The following is a 22,456-nucleotide window of genomic DNA, read 5'->3' as shown; positions in this document are numbered from 1 at the left end:
ACACCAAAATGGTCATCATGACTTCCTGAGTTGATTAGGCTTGTTAAAATTCAGGTATCATGATCCTCCGAATAGGGGACCACTAAAACCGTTTTGGTGCAGCACTACAAAGTTTTACTAGAGCTTTCAGAAGGGGGTTGCGAGATACCAAATTGATTGGCATGAGTTCTTATATTGATTAGATGAATGAAAATGTAGCTACCATAAATCCCCTAATAATAAGAAATTTCTTTGCATCAATTTCTTAGCACTGCATTAGCCGTTCTGTCCTGCATTCAGAACAGAGCCAAGTGCTGGAATTGTTTAGGGAAGCAAAAAAAAACAAACAATTTTGAAATTATTGAAGTGCTGCAAACCCGAGAAAGGAGTGTTTTATTTGATTCTCCCAATTGAGGGGTCTTTTAAATCAGTATTTGAAGATGGTGGAGCATGCTTGAAGTCTTCTTCCAGATTGCTTTGGAGAAAAATTAAGAAGGTGGACGAATAACTGTGACAACAATTTGAGACTGTATAATACTGCTGCTGCTTTTGTTGTAGCAACCTGATCTTTCTGGTATACCGCTGATCACAGGGCTAATAGCTCTCATTCAAAGTCGAAACCAATCCCAAACTTTGGTCCATTAGACCAATGGGCCAACTATTAAGCAACAGACTTTTGGATGTGCTTAAGATTATGCTGTTAGGTGATTAGCCAGGAGTGCACCAATATAGCTAATTCTTGAGATACATGAATAAAGGATAAATAGATGTGACACAGTTAAAAGCAAATTAGGATTGATGGGTTCCCTTGGTTGTAAAACATACCTGGTTTTTATGTCCTTGGGAGAGCCAATACATTTTAATTTACCATTTACCATAATGGCAAGTCTTGTACACAAGGCTTCACATTCCTCCATGCTGAAGCAGAATAAGATGAAAAAGTTAGCATGATAAAAAGTTAATGCAATCAACACAAATTATGAAGACAAATGGTGACCATTTTTGACCTACTGTATAAACTGTATCATATATATGAACATTCATCTTTATTTGAGCGAGGCAGTTTTGAAATTCTCAAAAGTCTTAGTTTTTTTTTATTCATTCAAGAAATGTGGATTTCTCTGGCCATCCAGCATTTATGGCCTATTCCTAGTTGCCCTTATGGTGGTGGTGAGTTGTTTTCTTGAATTACTACAGTCTGTGGGTGTAGGTACACCCATAATACTGTTAGAGAAGCTGTTCCAGGATTTTGATCCAATGCCTGCTAAGAAATGATGATACTCCAAGTCAGGATGGTATGTGGCTTGGGAAGGAACTTGCAAGGTGACGACGTTCCCATTTTCCTTTTAAATGTAATTTGATTTTACATAAGAAATAACATAATGGCATTCTAGATGGAACTAGTTATAGGTTTTGAAGGTGCTGTCTAAGAAGTCTTGATGAATTTCTGCAGTGCCTCTGTAGATGTTTTAAACTGTTGCTATTGAGCATTGGTGGCAGAGGGAGTGAATGTTTGTAATGTGAAGGTGATCAAGTAGCTTCTTGAGTGTTGTTGGAGTTGCACTCATCCAGGCAAGTGGGGAGTATTCTGTCATACTCCTGACTCATGCTTTGCAGATGGCAATAGACTTTGGAGAGTCAAGAGATTAGTTACTCACTACAGGATGCTCAGCATCTGACCTGTTCTTAATGTCATAGCATTTGTAGGTGAGTCCAATTTAGCTTCTGGTCAATGGTAATTTCTAATTGATACTGAGGATTTCAGAGTTAGTGACTGAATGTCAAGGGACCACTGTGTTTAGCGGCAAACCCAGTTGGGTTTCTAGTCATGATTTGGAGATGCCGGTGTTGGACTGAGGTGTACAAAGTTAAAAATCACACAACACCAGGTTATAGTCCAACAGGTTTAATTGGAAGCACTAGTTTTCGGAGCACTGCTCCTTCATCAGGTGGTTGTGGAGGACACAATTGTAAGACACAGAATTTATAGCAAATGTTTACAGTATGGTGTAACTGAAATTATACATTGAAAAATACCTTGATTGTTTGTTAAGTCTATCTTCTGTTAGAATGACCATGATAGTCCCAGTTAGTGTTACAGTTAACCTGAGAATAATTTACATATGAAAGAAGTGAAACTATCATGGTCATTCTAACAGATGAGAGACTCAACAAACAATTAAGGTATTTTTCAATGTATAATTTCAACGTCTAATCTAATTTTATTGTTGAATAAAAGCAAGGCTGGACAAATCCCGGAGAAATAGTAAGTGCTGGAGAAACTCAGCAGGTTTGGCAGCGTCTAGCAAGGCAGGATTTCTTAATTTTTATTATTTCAGTCAATGTTTGCTACAGCAGACATCACCGTAATTTCTGGCCATTCCATTCGAAAGGTATTAAATGTACAACTGGACTCCATCCAAGAGTATTCAATCATCCAGTATTTTAAATAATGCAACTGAGTGAAGAGAATTAGAATAACTACTTTTGTTCCAACTGTGAGAGCAGAATTGTTGAGTCCTTACACATTATGTCATATCTTATGTAAACTCAAGTTGCATTTAAAAGCCACAACTCCACTGTCTGTTGATCTCTGATGTATAATCACAATGTGCAAATGGTGCAGAAAATACAGTCTATAATATCAACAGTTTCCTCTCACTGTAATAATTATATTCATATGTTTGGCTGTAAGTATCAGTGGGACATCCTCATTACTGGTTATTACTGAGATAATACAAGTAAATCCTTTCTAGGTACTTAAGGTGCTGGTCTTTAAGAGAATCTGATTAGTGTATGCTCTCGCCTTTTATAGAAAATATTCCATGATAAAAAAGATGGGTGCTTGGCTTCATCAAAAACGGCCTAATGATTGAAAGTAATAACACAAACCAACTTAATTAAATAGTGTCTTTGTTACATCAAATAATTAAGATGCGGAATTATGTAAATTTAAACTAATTATCATAAAATCCCTACAATGCCACGTCGAGGCCATTCAGCCCCTTGAGTCACCACCAACCCACCAAAGATCATCTCACCCAGACCCACATTCCTATCCTATCCCGTAACCCCATATTTAACAGGACCAATCCACCTAACCTGCACATCTTTGGACTGTGGGAGGAAACCAAGTTATTCTTGTGGAATATATGAATTGAGGAAATTTAGAGAGACTAGGGAAGAAAACAGTGAAGCTGCAGAGGTGAGTTTGACACTGTTTTTACTGATCTCTCTCAGGTTCAATTAAATTGTGCCCCAAAGGACACCTAAGTCATAATTAAAAACAATTCCTTTTGTAATACTCAAATTGTCCAGGATCATCTCTCTGAGTTGGAAAGCCTGACTGCATAAATAAATAAAATACTGTTGCTGTTTTACAGTTGCTGTAATTCCCACATATGCAAAAAGTTTTGTTGATGGACCTGTGTGATGTCAGGACAGCAGCACACCCAGCTTCCACTTCATTCATGATTGCCTTCCAGAGATAGCGCTTGGACTCAGGATCCATTCCTGAACTTGGTTCGTCCTAAATATAAACAAGCATCAAAACATCATCCTCAAAATGCTTGTTTGCTTTGGATCACATACTGACAGTTGATACATTTCAGTTCCATTACCTTTCTTGCTCAGTTATCCAGTGGTTAACGTCAAGATTAGTTTTATCAATCTTTTATAGAAACATAAGAGCAGATCTTCTCTTCATTAATGTAGTTGCATTTTTGCACATGATACAATCTTTAAGGAATAGCCCTCCTTATAATACAGGTGATGAGCAAGATTGTGAACATGCTGCAATGACCAGAAAAGAACAAAACAGATCTCACCAGTAAAAGGACTTGAGGTCTGCCAATCAATGCCAGGATTGTTGATAGTTTTCTCTTTGTGCCCCCACTGTATGTTTTCACTAATTTATCAACATGAGAAGTCAGGTACAGGTGATGAGCAAGATTGTGAACATGCTGCAATGACCAGAAAAGAACAAAACCCTGTGTTAATGAACTTCATAACATCGTAGTGGGAACAAGTATATTTAATAAATATGTTACATCTCAAATATATTAATGGCTCTCACAAACTCTATAGTTTGACAAGTTTTAACCAGGTTGCATTTTGTATCTGAAACAAAACTTTTCAGACTTGTATGAGTAATTCATGCTAGAGCTAACACTAAACAATCCCAAGATCCAGCTTTTATTGGCACTAAGAGCTTCAACAGACTGGTTCAGATCAACGGACTATGAGGTGCTCAGGTTTTACCCAGATATGCCCAAATTATAATTACCTTTTTGAGTCCAAAAATTATAATATTTTGAAACATCCAATTTTATCCCCAGTGTAAAATAAAAGTTTCATAAATAACATGAAAGTTTTGTGAAGTGAATTAAAAATAATTTCCAGGAATCTTTATCATCTATTGTTCCATATGTCCAAAAGTTAAATGTGTTCAAAATTGGCTAACAAAAAGTAAAAAGCATTTTATATTAAAGATCTGGGTGAAGATTTAATCCACAATGTGATCATACAAAAGCAATTGAAAAAAGTTGCTACACAGCTAACAACTCTTTGCTTTCTATGGGTCATGTAATTTACTCCTCAAGTATTTATGAAAACCAACACTATTTTTTTTGACAAAGGCAGGTAAGGGAAGACATAACATGCAACATGGCTGACATTCTATTAGATATGTCAGAGAAGATATTACATCAATATGATTCAATAAGAAACCTCTGCCGTATAAAACCCATACTTCTCTGTGGGCCCATTCAGTAGGAGATGTCAATCAGGAAAAGCCAAGTTCTTATTCAGGCCTCAAATGTTTCCACTACTCTTGGAGAAAAAAGGCAAGAGGACAGTTGAAATAGAATGGCAGTCTTCCTCACTCCTGTCCCACCATGACTGTGATTTTAAGTTGCAGGTAGTAGGGGCATTAAGACTTAATGATGGATAAAAACCTGTTGGGAAGAGCAACCAGGGTCTGAAAAGCCCAGCAAATTTAGTTTTAAACAAAAATTGTAAAGTTTCCTTGTAGACCAAGCAGCATTTCTCCAGTCTACGATTACTTACTCACGAATCTGAACTGGGGCATCCCTGTTGGAAGGTTATTACCTTGTATCAGGGTCTCTGGCATTAGCCTTTTGCTGCAGAATTTAATGGTTGAACAGGTTCTTCCTGCTAACTTTATGGCTGTTTTGGTGGGCAAGCAGCCTGCCTATCCCATTATGAGCCCATCTCATCCAGGAGATAAGACCGAGTCCTGTGTGACTAAAAGATCTCCCTGAGGCTTTTCTGGTTTCCCGGCAGGTAACATTTTTACTGAATTAATTTACTTCTATTGGTTTGGGATATTAATTTTGTATCGACAGTAAAATGCAGGATAGATTTCACTCTGCTGCTCAACAGTGCGGAGCTGTCAAGAGGTGCCATCGATGTGCTGGACATTGACTGAAAAAGATTCCTCACAATTTATCGCACAAAATAAAGGCACTTATTAAATAGTGATATAAACTTAGTATATAAGGTTCATCAGATCCCAAACATCAAAAAATTTAATTTGGTGACATAAGCTCATATTTTTAGCACAAATCATCTAGATCTTAACTCGAGCTATGGATCTGAAAGAAGCCCAGTGTTTCAACTAGTCTCTGACAGCCTCTTAAAGCAATTCATTAGTAGGTCAGTAAAACTTTTTTCATGTATTCTTTGCATTAGATTAATGCTCTAATTGAATCTTAATTTCTAACTTTCTATACATAGTAAAGATAATATAAATCTCTTCATGGAAGATCTGAGTCAATAATTTCTCCAAGGTGACCATGTCAGACTGACAACTGGAGGGGTAACTATGATTTTCAATAAAATTGTTGGATTTTGTACATGATTGAATCAATTGTAATTCTTGGTACCCAAATGTAAGTAAAATGTAAAATTATCTACTTATAACTGGATATAACTGAAGAGCAATAGGTTTGGTACGATCCATTAAAATCACTGGGGGAGGTAGTGGTGCAGTGACAATTTCTCTGGGCTAGAAATCTAGAACCTCAGGCTAACATTCTGAGGACATGGTTCCAATCCCACTGTTGAGTATGGTGAAATTTGAAGCCAATAAACATCTAGTCTAATGGTGACTATGTAACCACTGTCAATTGTCACATATTTAAAAAAAAACTTATTCACTAATGCCCATTAGGAAAGGAAATCTGCCATCCTTACCTGGTCTGACCCACACATGACTTCAGACCCACAGCAATGTGGTTGCCTCTTAACTTAACTGAAGTTGGCAATAAATGCTGGCCTAGTGACTCTTAACTATTTTGCATGAATGAATTTTTTTTAATTGTAGTTTAATGTACTTTGTGTTGGTTATAACAATAAATATAGCGGAAGCCAAATGGGAGTAAAAACAACATCAGTGTTGACTATGGTATTCTGGAAGTTAACAAAATGGATGCAGAGATCACAATGGTAAAATTGACCAGAAGATGCCATAATATTTGAAAATAGGTTTGACCAGGAAAGAGTATGATGCATGGCTAAAAGTAAAATGACTGCTGTCGCAAAACAAACATTTTGGTTGGCTCCTCTCTCCTTCGAAATTGCCATGTCAATTGTTCAACAATCTGGTTCTAGATATATTCTACACAATTTGAATCTCACGTTATGTTTTTCAGATTCTCCATCTTCTCTTCCACGAATAAGTATAGATGCAGTGAGTGGATAAGCACATAAGCCCTACTCATTTTTGGAACTTCAATCAGTAGCCTCAGGTATTCATGATAGCAAGTTTAACTCAGCAGACTCAATCCAACAGGTAAAGTGAAAATATAAGAAGGATGAAAGAAGTTTATATGGTCACTTCTAGCATTCTCACGGTATTATAACGAGAGACATGAACATACTTAAAACTGTCTCCACTGAAAAACTAGCATAAAAAAACCAAAGTAGATTAAGTGGCCATGATTTCTCTGAATATTAAAGGATTTATTATGACTCACTTTCTTGATTGTCTCCTCAGGTACTCCACGAATTCTAGAATAGTAGAACATGTGTTCCCAGCCAGTCAAGAGATCATCCAGTGCATCATATTGGGGACAGTATCCAATCAGAGACCCATCAATATCTGTGTTTATGATGTCTTGTTCAGACCTGGTTATAAAGCAGCAAACGTGCCCACACTGAATACATTGTACACAGAAGAAGCCATCACATATTTTTTAATTAATTAAAACTTAATTAATGAAAACATAATTAAAACTCCATTGTGACAATGATTTCCAATTCTGAGCACTTAAGGGTTGTGAAGGGGAAGGTTATTTTGAAGTGGCAGGATTGCTTTGGATAAAAAGGGACAATGAAACAGGAGAAATACCAGGACTCATCATTTCTCTTTTTGGGCTTGGACTAGGAAGGGAAGTTGAGGAAAAAAGGGTTAAGGTACCTGCAAATAGGTCTTTTGGGAAGGTTAACTTAGAGATGTTAAGATAGGAAATAGGAGACAAATTTTAGAAAGATGCAAGTTCATGCTAGGAGTACATTTAAAAGAGATTTAGTCAAGTGGTCTTGTGGAAGGGAGGAAAGCGGTGGAGAATAACTGATCAGATAATCTCAAAGTATTAACATAGAAGCTCATGAGGCTTTCATACTTATTGTTGGAGGTGAGTTTGGAGGACAGAGGGGAAAAGAATTTAAGAAGATAGATTGCAGTAAATACAGATGCAATATGTAATCTTCTCATTCCAGGTGATCTTGGAATATCACATAGTTTTAGCACACTAGAGCAAGATTCAATAGTGTATGTGGTCCAACTAGTTCTCGGAGTGAATAACTAAACCTGTTGTCCATAATTTCAATTCAAGTCTGCATGCCTTGGATTTAAGGTTGCAAACATGGGAGCTATGACAGGGGTGAGAGAAAATATAAAACATTTGGTGGGGAAGTGAATCAAAGATGAAATTAAGGTACGGTTTCGAAATGGAAGGGGCTGTCAATATAGAAAGATACAAGGAAGTATTTAGCCCTATTTGTGACTGATCTAATGGCAAGACCAAGGGGTAGTTATGAATATAAGTTGGGGAGTTTACATGGAGGGGTTGAACAAGGGAGAATAAGTGGACAGCTGACTCAGACTAAAGTGAATATTATGAGTTTAAATGGAAATTGAAATCATAAACAATAAGAAATCATTAACTGCAGATCCTGAAGGAGGAAAGCATTGCGGTACCTTGGTGACACAATTTTTATGGTAATTGTGTGAATAGTAGAGAATGGGGATGCCAATATGCTAATGTTAGCTGTATTCTGACAAAGGCAGGTATATGGAGGAACAATAGAGTGCTTCAGAAATGGTAATTGAAAACTAAATTATAAAGGATAAAGTGAGAAAAAAAATCATTATTTGAAAGGTGCAATCAAAAATGTCTCTTGGTTTCAGCACTGCATTCACAAATGTAATCACGAGTGAAAGCTTAAGTTATATAGATCATCTGTAACGGAAAAGTTTCAGTGAGTCAACATGAACGATAGTTATCTAATTTTAAGGCATAAAGATTCCGGGGACCCGGGAATGAAAAATTAACAGATTATTTAATTACCCTACAGCAGTCCTGATAATTGCATGGCCTGAAGATGGTCTTATGTCTCCTGTCAGCATTTTAAATGTGGTAGTTTTCCCAGCCCCATTCACACCGAGGAGTCCAAAACACTAACAAAAAAAGAGAAATTACAAGGTTTAAAATGGAGAGGTATTGATGCATATAGTGAAGAAACAGAGAAGATCCACAAGTACATTTCTATTAAACTAACAAATTATCTTTTGTGGAACTATATCCAGATTGTTTTTGTATCTTGCTCATCAGACCAGGAAGATAATATCTTGTTGTCACCAATTATGCTTTCCCCTTTATTCAACTTGAAGTGTATTTCTGAGTGGGAGACTTCAGGAAAGCAATTCCTGTTGCAATTATGAAACAATAGGTCAAGAAAATGGAAATTAGAAGAGATATAGAATTTGTGATAGCAAAGTGCTTGGCATTGTACTCCAATAGAAGTTGAAAGATTTTCTCTGTATGTTTGAACTTCTAATAGCTCAATTTCCCAACGTATCTTTAAGAATCAAAAAGGAAGTCAGGAGTCTACATGAAAAGACAACTTACAGAATAACAAATTAGGGGACAAGCGGTCATTGGGCACATTTAACTTGAGATTTTCCAACAAGCAGTCTACGTTTGGGGGGCCAGCATGTTCAGTGGTGACTGACTCCCTGCCTCTAATGTAAAAGCTCATTGGAATGATCTCCAAATAGTTTGTGAAGAATTGCCTGATGAGTTCAATGTTGAAGTCCTGCCTTGTCAAAATTGCTGTCAATTGTAGCTGGCAGAATCAAGACTTAAGAAATCGTTACTAGAGGCCAAATCTTCATGGGATCCAATAACAACAACATGTTGGGATCAGAGATGGGACAATCACTCACTTAAACCATATTCCTCTCCCAAGCTGCCCCATATTAGGGCAAATGAAGTCATAATGCCTACTCTCTACCATCACAACAACCTAGCACTTCTTCTTGCCACTGTTGTTGCATTTTAACCATTTTGATGGAAACAAACAATTTTAAGTTTATCTTTACCTCTCCTGCAGGCACCCCCAGTGTGACTCCTTTCACAGCACTAACTTTCTTGATTAGTGTCTGGTAACATTTCTTTAAGTTGTGTATCTGCAAAATGTCACTGCTTGCTTCTCCAGTCAGAACCCGTTCACGTTCCTTCTTAACATCTTCATCCTCATTGCCACTGGTTGTACCATGCAAGGAATCCTTGTTGCTGAAAATGTCAAAACATCTTGTATTTCGTTTATCATAAAACCCAATCTAAATGTACACAGTTGTTTTAAACTTAGGACAGCACTGACAGTAAATATTACACCCTTGCTCAAAAATAGGTGGCGGGTCAAGTTCAGCAACTATATGCCAGTCACTTTAATCTCAGTGGTGGGGAAGCTTTAAGAAAAGACAATTTGGGACCAAATAACAATCACTCGGGCAAAGGCAAATTTATGAAGGAAAACCAGCATTCATTTTCTGAGGGCAAATTGTGTTTAAATAACACGCCTGAGATGTTTTGATGAGGTAATAAAGAGGATAGAGGAGAGTGATGTGTTTGATAAAGGCACTTGATGAAATACCACCAGATTTGTGAGTAAAATTTAATTGCATGGAATGAAAGGGATAGTTGGCACATGGATACAAAATTGGCTGAAAGAACAAAAGAGGGACAGAGGATAGATGGGGCAGGGGAGGGAGGCTGCAAAGAAGAGAGAACAGGTCTAAACCTGTCAACAAAGAAAAACTGAGAAACTTGACTGAAAACAACAAATGCTGGAGATCACAGTGGGTCGGACAGCATGCATGGAGACAAAGCAAGCTAACATTTTGAGTCAAGGTGACTCTTCATCAGAGCTGAAGTGAAGTGTGGAAGGGACAGCATTTATGCAATATGGTAGGGATGGGAGTAGGGGGTGTACAGTGATAGTAAAAAAGATGATGTTGGTTCAGATTAAGTGATCGGAATATGAGAATGGCAGAATGGTGCATCGCCTGCTAGACTTGAAAGGATAGACACTGGGATGGGGGAGGGGAGAAAGGACATGATAACAAGCTAAAAGAAAGGGAAGAAAGATTCACAACTTGAAGATGTTGAACTCAATATTAAGTCCAGAATGTAAAGATGGGAAAATTTGAGAATCTCCGTAATCTCCTCCATGCCTCCCACAGCAACCTTGGGTACATTTCATCTGGGCCTGGGGATTTGTCCAATTTTAAGCCTGGTAAAACTACTATTACCTCCTCCCTATCAATGCTATTTTGTTCAAATATATCACAGACTTCTTCCCTGACTTCTATACCTCTTTATGATAAATACAAGTGCAAGGTATTCATTTAAAACTTCATCTATATCTTCTGGCTCCACACATAGATTGCTATTCAGTTCCTAATGGGCCCTACTTTTCCATTGGTTATTTTCTTGTCCCTAATGTACTACTAAAATGTCTCTGGATTTTTAAAAATGTTACTTGCCAGTGTTTTTTTATGTCAGCCTCTTCGCTTGCCTGATTTATTTTTTAAGTAATCCACTGCCTGCAGTTTCTATACTCTTTTTAGGGCATCAGCTGATTTGAACTTTCTGTATCTATCATAAGCTTCCATTTTTTTCTTTTATTTTATTCTTGTCTACTCTTGTACATCCCTTGACATCAAGGTTTCACTCAAATTTTTGGTTCCATACTTTACCTTTAAGGGAACATGTTGGCCTTGAACTCTCAATAACACCCTTCTGAATGTCTCCCACTGCTGTGATGTGGATTTTTCTGCAAGTAGCTGTTTCCAGTCCAATTTGGCCAGATCTTGTTTTAACTTATTAAAATTGGCCTTCCCCCAGTTCTGAACCTTTATTTACAGTCCACCTTTGTCCTTATCCATAATTGCTTTAAATCTTACTGAATTATGGTCACGATCACTGAAATATTACCCTCCCCCACTGCCAGATCTATCAGTTGCCCAGTTTTGTTCCTGAAACCATAGGAATATCCCTCTCCTTTTGGACTTTTTAATGTGCTGACTTAAAAGCTGAGACATATTTTAAGCATTCCTTCGCCCTAAGCCTTTCATATTTTGTCTATCCCAGTTAATATTGGAGACGTTTAAATCCCCCACTATTATTACCAAATGATTTTTAAACTTCTCTGATATTTGCCTGCATACCTATCCCTCCCTAATAGATTGTGCGACAATAGTACAACCCCAAAGTGATTGTCTCCGTTTTATTTTTAAGTTCTTTTGAGGAAATGTGTAAGAAATCATCCCTCCTTACTGCAAGAATTGACTTCTTGAATAATAATGCAACTCTGCCTCCTCTTTTACACTCCACTATCTTGTGTAACAATCCCATACCCTGGATACTGACCTACTACACCTGTCCGTCCCTCAACCATATCTCAAATGATAACAATAACCCCAATCTGCTAATCAACACTCTCACTCTCCTGCATTACTTGAAAGACTCCTTTCATTAAAATAAATAAAATCCAACCTTGCTGTACTCCTTTCTGCTTGAATATGACTATATTTGCACTGCCTTTTAGACCGACTTGGTTCTTTTTCTCTACTTGTCTGTACATCATCCCCTATTGTACCTCCGGTCTGCATCCCATCCCTTTGTTCTGCATTGATTTGGTGTCATGCTGAAAGAGGGCACCATGAGGTTGTCGCATGTCAACATGCTCACTGCTCAGAATAAGAACTAAAGATGCTCTGCAAATGTTTTTCTTCATCAGCGGAAAGATTGAGGAAATACTTGAATCCAGAACAGTGAAAGCAACAGTTATTGCTCCAAGCAAAACTATCTGAGCTCCCAGCAAAGCTGTCAGGGATGTCACAAGAGGCTCCTTTAATGTGGGTCGCAGATAGTATTCACAAGACTGATCACTTTGTTCATGGCTCATTGACATTGGCTCTCTTTAGAAGCTGCAGGCGGTCTTTAAATACCTTCAGGAAATCTTAATATTCAAGCCCCTGTTAATGTGTACTGCCAATCATTAAAAGGATGAGCACTGGTTGCTTGCTTAATTCATGAAAATGACAGTCCTCCGTCAATTTTATGTATTGATTGCATCATGTAATTTTATACAGTTTCTGACCCAATAGTTCATATATTGGTAAAGCTAAGAAGGAGAAAATGCTTTTTTTGTAAAATATGAAAAAAGTAATAGAAATTTAAGACCTAATTTTTATTTAAAAACAAATTGTTATCAAAGATTAAAGTGGGAAAAATTCCATAATAGAATATGCTCAGTATGATAGGGTAGGTGGTGTGAGGAATGACAGAGGTTGATGAACTAAATGTCAAGTGTATTTCTATGCTTCTTTATCCATAATTCTTGCATTTGTAGTTTCATTTAATTCCTAAGTACCTTGGAATACTAAATGGGTCAAAAGAATGGTAATCCAACTTGGAGGAAGGGAAAAATTGTGGCTGCAAGAGCTGATTCTTTTTGAGGTATTTTAGGTATTGGAGATGATTTCCTTGAATTCCAGGAGCAGGAATTCCTGTTTTATAAGCTGTTGCATTTTCTTGGAACTTTGGGGGGAAGAAGATCAAAACAACGGCACTTTAAAAAGGAGGAAGACAGACTTTGGCAGAGACCACATAGTCAGAGAAAAACTAGCTACACTGCTGTCTGACACAGCAGTGAATCTGCACAGTTACTGCCTGTGCTGTTTGAGTTCAAGTATCTCTGGCATCGGAGTGTATTGAGGAAAAATGAACAAACAGCAGACCTTGACGGAATCTGTGTGGAAGAGTCACAGCACAGAAGCAGATAAGTGCATAGTTTTTAAGTGTAACCTTACTGTAAATCTACAATAGTGAGTAGAATGGGTTCTTTCTTGAGTTTATGCTTTATTGAGATCTGTCCCTTGATTAAATTTTAATAATATAAACCAGAAATACTAAGTTAGCCTGGAGCAGTGTTTTTAGAGCTGTATGACTAGGCTATTTTCTGGATCTGTAGATTGTGAAGGAGCAAAGATGGCCTTTAGCAGAATGATGTGCTTTTCCTATTGGATGTGGGAGATCACGGAGAGTTTTCATGTTACTGATGATTACGTTTACAGGAAGTGTGTTTGGTTGTGAATCCTATCATATTGCATGGATCAGTTGGAACAGCAGTTAGAGGTAATAAGGAATTTACAGGAGCTAGGGGGTGTGATGGACGACAGTTATAGGAAGGGAGGAAAAAACCACAGATATAGTTGGGTGGATGGGTTAACTCTACAAAAGGTTGGAGAGGGAGGCAGATAGTGCAGGAGTCTCCTGTGGCTATCCCATCTCAAACAAATATGCTGTTTTGGAAAATGTAAGGGGTGATTGATTCTCAGGGGAATGAAGCATGATCAGCTAGGTTTCTGATATCAAGACAGGCTCTAATGCAATGAGGAGCACGTCAGGTTCCAAGCAATCGATAGGGGACCCTCTACTCAGAGGCATAGACAGATGTTTCTGCAGCCAGCAACAAGACATCAGAATGGTGTATTGCCTCCCTGGTGCCAGAGTCAAGGATATCTTGGAGATGGTGCAGAATGCTCACAAAGGGGAGAGGGACCAACAGGAGGTTGTTGTACACATTGGTACCAATGACATAGGAAGGGAAAAGGATGAAATTCTGAAGGTAGAATAGAGAAAGTTATGCCGGAATTTAAAAAGGCGGTCCTTGAGGATAGTAATATCTGGATTACTCCCGGTGCTATGAGCTAGTGAGGGTAGGAATAGGAGGATAGAGCAGATGAATGTGTGGCTGAGGAGCTGGTGCAGCAGAGAAGGGTTCACATTTTTGGATCATTGGAATCTCTTCTGGGGTACAAGTGACCTGCACGAGAAGGATGAATTGCATCTTAATTGGAAAGGGGTAAATATACTGGCAGGGAGATTTTCTAGAGCTGCTCAGGAGGATTTAAACTAGTAAGGTGGGGGGGGGGGGGGGGGGGGTGGGACCCAGGGGAATAGTGAGAGAAGAGATCAATCTAAGACTGGTACAGCTTAGAAAAGGAGCAATTCAAACAGTCAGGGCAGGCAGTCAGACAAGGTATGACTGATCACTTAAACTGCATTTATTTCAATGCAAGAGGCCTAACAGGGAAGGCAGATGAACTCAGGGCATAGGTAGGAACATGGGACTGGGATACCATACCAATCACAGAGATGTGGCTTAGAGATAGACAGGACTGGCAGCTTAATATTCCAGGAGGAAAATGCTTTCGCAAGGACAGAAAAGGTGCGCAAGAGAAGAGGGAGTGGTGTTTTTGAGAAGGGATAGCATTATGGCTATACTTAGGGGCAATATTGCCACAATAGATAATTGTGAGATGCTGCATTTTGGAAAGGCAAATCAGAGCAGGAATTATACATTTAATGGTGAGGTCCTGGGGACTGTTGCTGAACAAATAGACCTTGGAGTGCAGATACATTGTTCCTGGAAAATGGAGTTGCAGGTACACAGGGTAGTGAAGAAGGCATTTGGTATACTTTCCTTTATTGGTCAGAGTATTGAGTTAAGGAGTTGGAGGTCATGTTGCGGCTGTACAGAATATTGGTTAGGTCACCTTTGGAATATTGTGTACAATTTTGATCTCCCTTCTATTGGAAAGATGTTGTGAAACTTGAAAGGGTTCAGAAAAGACTTACAAGGATGGTGCCAGGGTTGGAGAATTTGAGCTATAGGGAGAATAGGCAGTGGCTGTTTTCCCTGGAGTGTTGGAGTCTGAGGGGTGACGTTATAGAGGTTTATAAAATCATTAGGGGTATGGGATAGGGTAAATAGACAAGGTCTTTTCTCTGGGTTGGGGGAGTCCAGAATTAGAGGGCATAGGTTAGAGTGAGAAGGAAAAAAATTAGAAAACACTTAAGAGGCAACGTTTTCATTGAGAGAGTGGTACGTATATGAAATGAGTTGCCAGAGGAAGTGGTGGAGGTTGGTACAATTACAACATTTAAAAGGCATCTGGATGGGCATATGAATAGGAAGGATTAGAGGATATGGGCCTAGTGCTGGCAAATAAGACGAGATTAGGTTAGGATAACTGGTCGGCATGGATGGGTTGGATCAAAGGGTCTGATTCTGTGCAGCGCATCTCTCTGCCTCTAAATAACTTACCAGAGTTTATACAGCAAATTTCCTTGGAATAGGAGACGAAGGAACAAAAATAAACATCCCTCCAGGGTAATTGCTACAAAGACCCAGCCCAGGAAGTCCATCTCAAACGGACTCACGTACGAGTCAACTCCAAAATCCTTGGTGAGATCAAACTTCAACTGATTGTAGGATAGTTCTATCAGCCCAAAGGCCAGGCAAAATTGTGGAAAAATGATGAAGACCCAGCGAAGTACACTGTAAACTCTCAATAGTTGCTGAAGGAAGATGAAATAAACATTAACATTTTAATTTTAGAACTGATGTCTATATTGACAGTACATTTATTAGTTATCTCAGTCCCAAATTTACTAGAATTACAGTTACCTTCTCCATTTCAACACATTTTATATGAAATGCTTATTTTCATGAAAGGTTTATGCCTTTGGAATTTAAATTCCTCTTGATACTATTTCTTTTTAAGTTACATTCTGCTCTATGTTGACTGATTTAACAAATATAAAGTTAACAATAAGAAACTGTAACAGGAAAACTCTGGTTGTTATTCCAGAAGAGTTGCATGTTACGTTAATTAGATTTAAAATACTCATAGTGCAAAATTTCTCTGCTTATTAATAATCAGATTAATGGAAGACATTTCATTGTTTTATTAGATTGATGACTCTTTATACTCAATTTTAGTTACATTAGTGTGGTTCCACGTTTGTCCCATTTTATTTGTTGATTGTGTCTATGGTGATTAAATAAACAAGCCCACATGTATATTTCCAGTCCAATTGGCACTATACTGGTATTGCTGGGTACAAATTTTTTTTTTGTCTGAAGAACAAAAGCAAGCAGTAGAAGGTTAAAATAGATTATGTTTGCAGTAATGACTAGATTAGATTAGATTCCCTACAGTGTGGAAACAGGCCCTTCGGCCTAACCAGTCCACACTGACCTTCCGAAGAGTAACCCACCCAGACCCATTTCTATCTGATTAATGCACCTAGCACAATGGGCAATTTAGCATGGCCAATTCACCTGACCTGCACATCGTTGGACTGTGGGAGGAAACCAGGGCACCCGGAGGAAACCCACGCAGATACGGGGAGAATGTGAAAACTCCACACAGTCGCCTGAGGCTACTATTGAACCTGGGACCCTGGTGCTGTGAGGCAGCAGTGCTCACCACTGAGCCACCGTACCGCCCCCTTAATTTAGACTAATTTGTTGTAAAGATTAAGTGCATAAGAGAAATTTCACAATAGAATAAGGTCAGGATGTGGAAGAAGCATGCCTAAAGAACAAAGGTCATATTTAATTCTATGCCTTTTTGTCTCTAAGGTGTCTGACTTCAGTTTTTTTTTTAAGTTTAAGCACCTTATAAAACATTTAAGACAGTCTGAGTTCAAAAGGAATACTTCCCACAATCCTAGAATTTTCTTTCAAATTGAGATTCAAATAATTCCTTACTTTGGTTCTTCATAAGAAATTTCAGAAATCGATTGAATCAAACACAAGTTTTCCAAACATTCATTTTGTGATTATTTCAGGGTTGCTTTCTTACCCCTTGGCTGGATAATAGAGCCAGAAAACGAGGAAGATAGGCTGCAAGGATAGTGCAGAGACCCAGCACTAAGTTAATCGCCACATATGTGATAAAAGCTACATCTGAGCTGGAGAAAAGCCTTGACAGAAGATACATCCAGGGCATTGTGGCAAATCTGAAAAAAAGAAAAACACAGGTGAACAAGCAGAGAAAATAATATAAATACATTTTCTTGTGATTATCGATCAATGACAATTACTGTTTATGATTGCTTATGTTATAGCTTTATTTGAAACCGTGTTAGTTCTTAACTCTTTCTGTCCAAATTACTGAAAGGCATGACCGCCCCGACTGTAAAATCCTAAGATCAATAAACATAGTTTTGAATTGTAAAGCATGAATTACCAAACCTCAACACAACGTGACTAACAGACAAGTATGAAGGTGTTCATTGCAACTCGAGCAGAAGCATGAACCAGCTGAACCCTGGCTTAATAAAAAACACTGGGAGCAACATTATGACAAACAATGGTGGAAGGCAAATGGCATTGACAAATTCAAATCAAAGCCGTCAAGAGACATTGTCATAAACAATGGTTTCAACAGAAGCAGCATTCACACATCCATCAATCTACAGCCTGATATCCCTCACTATCAGGTTGCGATTGTAACATTCCCTGCTATTGAAATAACATGTCCACCCAATCCTCTCAAGGCCAGGTGTAGGCTGCTCGAGAGGTATGTAATTACATCTCTGAATAGGTTGATTAGAAAATATCCAAAGCAAAGTAAAGAGGGCTTTATACACTGGACAATTCAGCAGGATAATAACAGGAGATGTATATGATCTTCATGAAAGGAGAACAACACCAGGGTGTGGTTCCTGCAGTCAGGAGAAGGTGGATGGAGACTGATCATTTCTAGATCCAAGCCAAAAATCAACATTAGTGGCCAACTGTGTGTGTAAAATTACAAGTTTTATTCAAACTATAGAGCAGTTTGCACTGGAAGAATTTCAAATCGCAATCAAATCATAAATGATTTGAACTGTGGTTAGTCATGCAAGTTTTAGTCAACTTTGTATCAGCATTTTGCATCTGGAAAGTTTTTCACAAATCATAGGAGAAATCCTGTGAGATCAATAAACAAATTAATCTGAGGTTGGGCCAAATTCTGTGTTGTGTGCATTTGTTCCTGTGATTAACCCTCACATTATCCCTGAGGTTCACAACCAAAATCCTCATAGTCCTTTAAATCCATGGAGCAGAACATTCTGTGTAAACACATCTCTACCATTGATCCCACTGGAAAGTCTGGCTGAAGAGGTGTTGACCTGGGATGGGTTTGATGAATGGGACGATGAGGTATTGAAGAAATTTACAAGGGGAAGCAGTTGAAAAGTTAGAAAAGAGAAACTGTCAAAACGTTTGGGGTTCACATTGGCGCCAATTCTATCCTGTGGTTGGCCAGTGTGTGACCTTTCCCTATTGCTTCCTTTCTGTTAAAAAGGAAAAGCAGAAGAAAACCTTCAATGTGACTGGCTATTGTAATAATACAACACTTTCCAAGTCACAAAGTAAGGCAGAAACGCAAGGTTCAGTCCCTGTTGCAATGTCTGTCCAGATGGGAACCCAGCTTACAGAATGAATCCTGTTCTGCTAAACATCATTTTCAATCTGTCCTGGTGCTTATCAAGGCTCCAATCCTGAAGCAGAGTTTAATAAAGTCCTTTTATTCATTTTTCCTAATCTGATCAGAGGTATTTACAGTCAGGGCCACAGTCTATAGGCGTTCATAGAATTGCAGGATAACAATAAGGTATTGCAAGAATACACAGATCAATTCGCAAAAGTGATGTTATTCATCACATAGAACTTTTTTATATCGCAAAAACTATTGGACAGTCAATTGATCAATTCTTTTGTGATATTATGTCCACTAGTCAAAAACCCAAAATACTGTAAAAATTTTTAATTTGCAATTCCACAATGTAGTTTTTTAAAAAGAGGATTGATGCAGACAAAGATAGCTGCAGATGTAAATTAAGTGGCTGTCTGGAAAGATAGACACACAGAATGTCATACCTACAGATATGAAGGGAACTTCAAACAACAGCCCTTGAAAGAGGGGAAGAGCTGAGACAAAATAGTCTCAACTGTGATTTCTTAGGAGTCCAAAGACAATGAGAGACTGATGACCTCCTGCTCAACAGCTAGATACCCCCTGGATATTGTGCCCCAAATTGCTGACAGATTTTGTGCTTTTTGATTTAAAGAATACACATGGCTAGGCATTAAAAAGCCAGTTTCAACTCTACTGGAGTGTGTGCATGTGGGACTGAACATTCGCAAATGTAACAGTTGGGTTCGAGCATCAGAATGCTGCTAATGTCACAGTCAAAGAACTAACCACTAGCCACCTCTGTGTTGCAGGTAAAATGATCTTCACTCACTCCAAGTGCTGGAAACTAGACAGAAGGAAATAGGACAACAAAAAGACTCTCTCATCCTGAATACAGAATTAAATTGTAATGGAAAAGTATCAGAACTACAAAATTTCAACCAACCTACAAAACTAAGGATTGTAAAACTAATTGTTCAATTCCCAATATCAAAGCCAGCAATAACACTGCAATAGCTGCACTGCAATAGCCACTTGTTTCTAATTTATATGCATGTGTGTTGGGTTAATATGTCCTCTCGGATGTGGAAATTAATAAGCTCACAGTTTTTATTAATTCAAGGAAATCTGGTTAAATTGGTTCCTTTTAAAAACATTAATTCATTTATGTTCTGGGAGAAAAGTGACCAAAAAATGAAGGGTTTCCTAAATTAATCTTGCTGCAACCAACTAAAGGAGCTGGTAAGTAAAGAAAGGGATCCAGTTCATCCTCTGACCTGGGGAATTAACAGTTTTGAATATCATGTCTGGAACTGTATTGGATTGGAGAACCTTAAGTTCATAAGACATAGGAGCAGAAATTAGGGTCATTCAGCTCATCGAGTCTACTCTGCCATTCAATCATGGCTGATAAGTTTCTTGACCCCATTCTCCTGCTTACTCCTCATAACACTTGATCCCCTTAATTCTCAAGAACCTATCTGTCTCAATCTTAAACATACTCAATGACCTGGCCTCCACAGCCTTCTGCAGCAATGAATTCCATAGATTCACCACTCTCTGACTGAAGAAGTTTCTCCTTTTTTCCATTCTAAAAGGTCTTCCCTTTACTCCAAGGATGTGCCCTCGGGTACTAATCTCTCTGACCAATGGAAACATCTTTCCAACATCTACTCTGTCTCGGCTCTTCAGTATGCTGAATGTTTCAATTAGATCTCCCCTCATCTTTCTAAACTCCATCGAGTATAGACCCAGAGTCCTCGAACATTCCTCCTATGTTAAGCTTTCATTCCTGGGACCATTCTCATGAACCTCCTCTGAACACGCTCCAAGGCCATTACCTCCTTCCTGAGATATGGAGCCCAAAACAGTGCACAATACTCCAAATGTGGCCTGACCAGAGCCTAACAGACCCTCACACATATATTTCTGTCTTTATATTCATGTCCTATCAAAATAGATGCCATCATTGCATTTACCTTCCTAACTTGTAAGTTTACCTTGAGAGAATCCTGGACTAGAACTCTTTGCACTTCAATTTTCTCCCCATTTTGAAAACATTCCATGCCTCTATATTTCCTACCAAAGTGCATGACCTCACACTTTTCCACATTGTACTCCATCTGCCACTTCTTTGCTCGCACTCCTAACCTGTCCAAATCCTTCTGCAGCCTTCCTGCCTCCTCAATACTACCTGTCCCTCTTCCTCTCTTTGTATCATCTGCAAACTGAGCCAGAATGCCCTCAGTTCCTTCATCTAGATCGTTAATTTATAAAGTGAAAAGTAGTGGTCCTAACACTGAGCCTGGCAGAACACCATTTGTCACCAGCTGCCATCCTGAGAAAGACCCTTTTATCCCCACTGTCTGCTTTCTGCCAGATAGCCAAACATCTATCCATCTTGCCTCTGATACCGTGGACCCTTATCTTACTCAGTAGCCTCCTGTGCAGCACCTTGTCAAGGCTTTCTTCAAGTCCAGGTAGCTAACATCCATTGGCTCTCCTTAGTCTAACCTGCTTGCTACTTCCTCAAAGAATTCTAGCAGAGTTATCAGGCATGACCTACCCTTGATGAAACCGTGCTGACTTTGCCCTGATTTACAATATACTTCCAGCAGCCCAATGTTCCCTTTTGTCTCTATTTTTCCTTTTATATATCTAAAGAAGGTCTTACAGTCTTCCTTTATATTATTTAGCTTACCCTCATATTTAATCTTCTCCCTCCTTATTTCTTTATTTGTTGCCCTCTGTTGGTCTTTGTAAGCTTCCCAATTCTCTAGTTTCCCACTGCCCTTCGCTGCATTATATGTTTTCTCTTTCTGGAGTCTAGTCATAACATTGATAATTTATTTTCAAGTATTATTTAACTGACCATAACATGGGCTGATGTCTAGGCTGACATTTCCACTCAAACAGCAGTTCTGTAAAAGGCAAATGTATTGTGCAATCTCTGAAAATTTACCAAAGAAAGAGATTCTATTGTGTTTCCATGACCCTTCCATTGCAAAACCTCTTATAGCCAATTCAATACAGTACACATACAGATTCCAAACAGTAATATACTAAATAATTAGGTAAACGAGTTTTTGAATTTGTTTGCAGGTTTAATATTGATCAGGATGCCAATAGGACTCCTCAGCTCTCTTCAAAGAGTGCTATAGGAACCTCAATGTCCTGAGGGGATAGAAAGTTTAACATCTTATTCAAAGAAACACACCAGCAATAGTGAAGCACACCTTCCATTTTGTACTGAAATTTATCAGTCAACACTATCAATAATACCACTCTCCCTGTGTCTGCGTGGGTTTCCTCCGGGTGCTCCGGTTTCCTCCCACAGTCCAAAGATGTGCAGATCAGGTGAATTATCCGTGCTAAATTGCCCCTAGTGTTAGGTGCATTAGTCAGAGGGAAATGGGACTGGGTGGGTTACTCTTCAGAGGGTTGGTGTGGATTTGTTGGGCCGAATGGCCTGTTTCCGCACTGTAGGGAATCTAATCTAATAATTTTGACTATAATGGCTACAAATTCAACTATCTGCTCTTCATGAACAATTCCATATATCTGTTTCTTTGTAAACTTTTATTTAGATTATATGCTTAGATTTTCAGAATGAGACTTGAAACT

The 22,456-nt window shown here is 38.5% G+C and overlaps 1 protein-coding gene across 1 annotated transcript in view; it reads right to left on the bottom strand.

Moving 5' to 3' along the window:
* Positions 1–22,456, bottom strand: part of LOC122549894 (ATP-binding cassette sub-family A member 13-like) — a 277,518-nt gene that overhangs the window by 12,293 nt on the left and 242,769 nt on the right. The window contains exons 51-58 of the mRNA XM_043690092.2: positions 17,231–17,387; positions 15,685–15,938; positions 9,608–9,800; positions 8,574–8,683; positions 6,978–7,128; positions 3,807–3,941; positions 3,405–3,508; positions 805–897 (exon numbers count right to left, since the gene is read on the bottom strand). Coding sequence (XP_043546027.2) covers positions 805–897; positions 3,405–3,508; positions 3,807–3,941; positions 6,978–7,128; positions 8,574–8,683; positions 9,608–9,800; positions 15,685–15,938; positions 17,231–17,387 — 1,197 coding nt within the window. The remainder of the gene's footprint in view (positions 1–804; positions 898–3,404; positions 3,509–3,806; positions 3,942–6,977; positions 7,129–8,573; positions 8,684–9,607; positions 9,801–15,684; positions 15,939–17,230; positions 17,388–22,456) is intronic.

Source organism: Chiloscyllium plagiosum, unplaced genomic scaffold (assembly GCF_037043375.1).
Source record: "Chiloscyllium plagiosum isolate Xiang-an unplaced genomic scaffold, Cpla_swu_hap1 HiC_scaffold_5, whole genome shotgun sequence".
Classification (NCBI taxonomy): Eukaryota; Metazoa; Chordata; class Chondrichthyes; order Orectolobiformes; family Hemiscylliidae; genus Chiloscyllium; species Chiloscyllium plagiosum.
The sequence above is the reverse complement of the archived record's forward strand: the minus strand, read 5'-3'. Positions and strand labels throughout refer to the sequence as shown.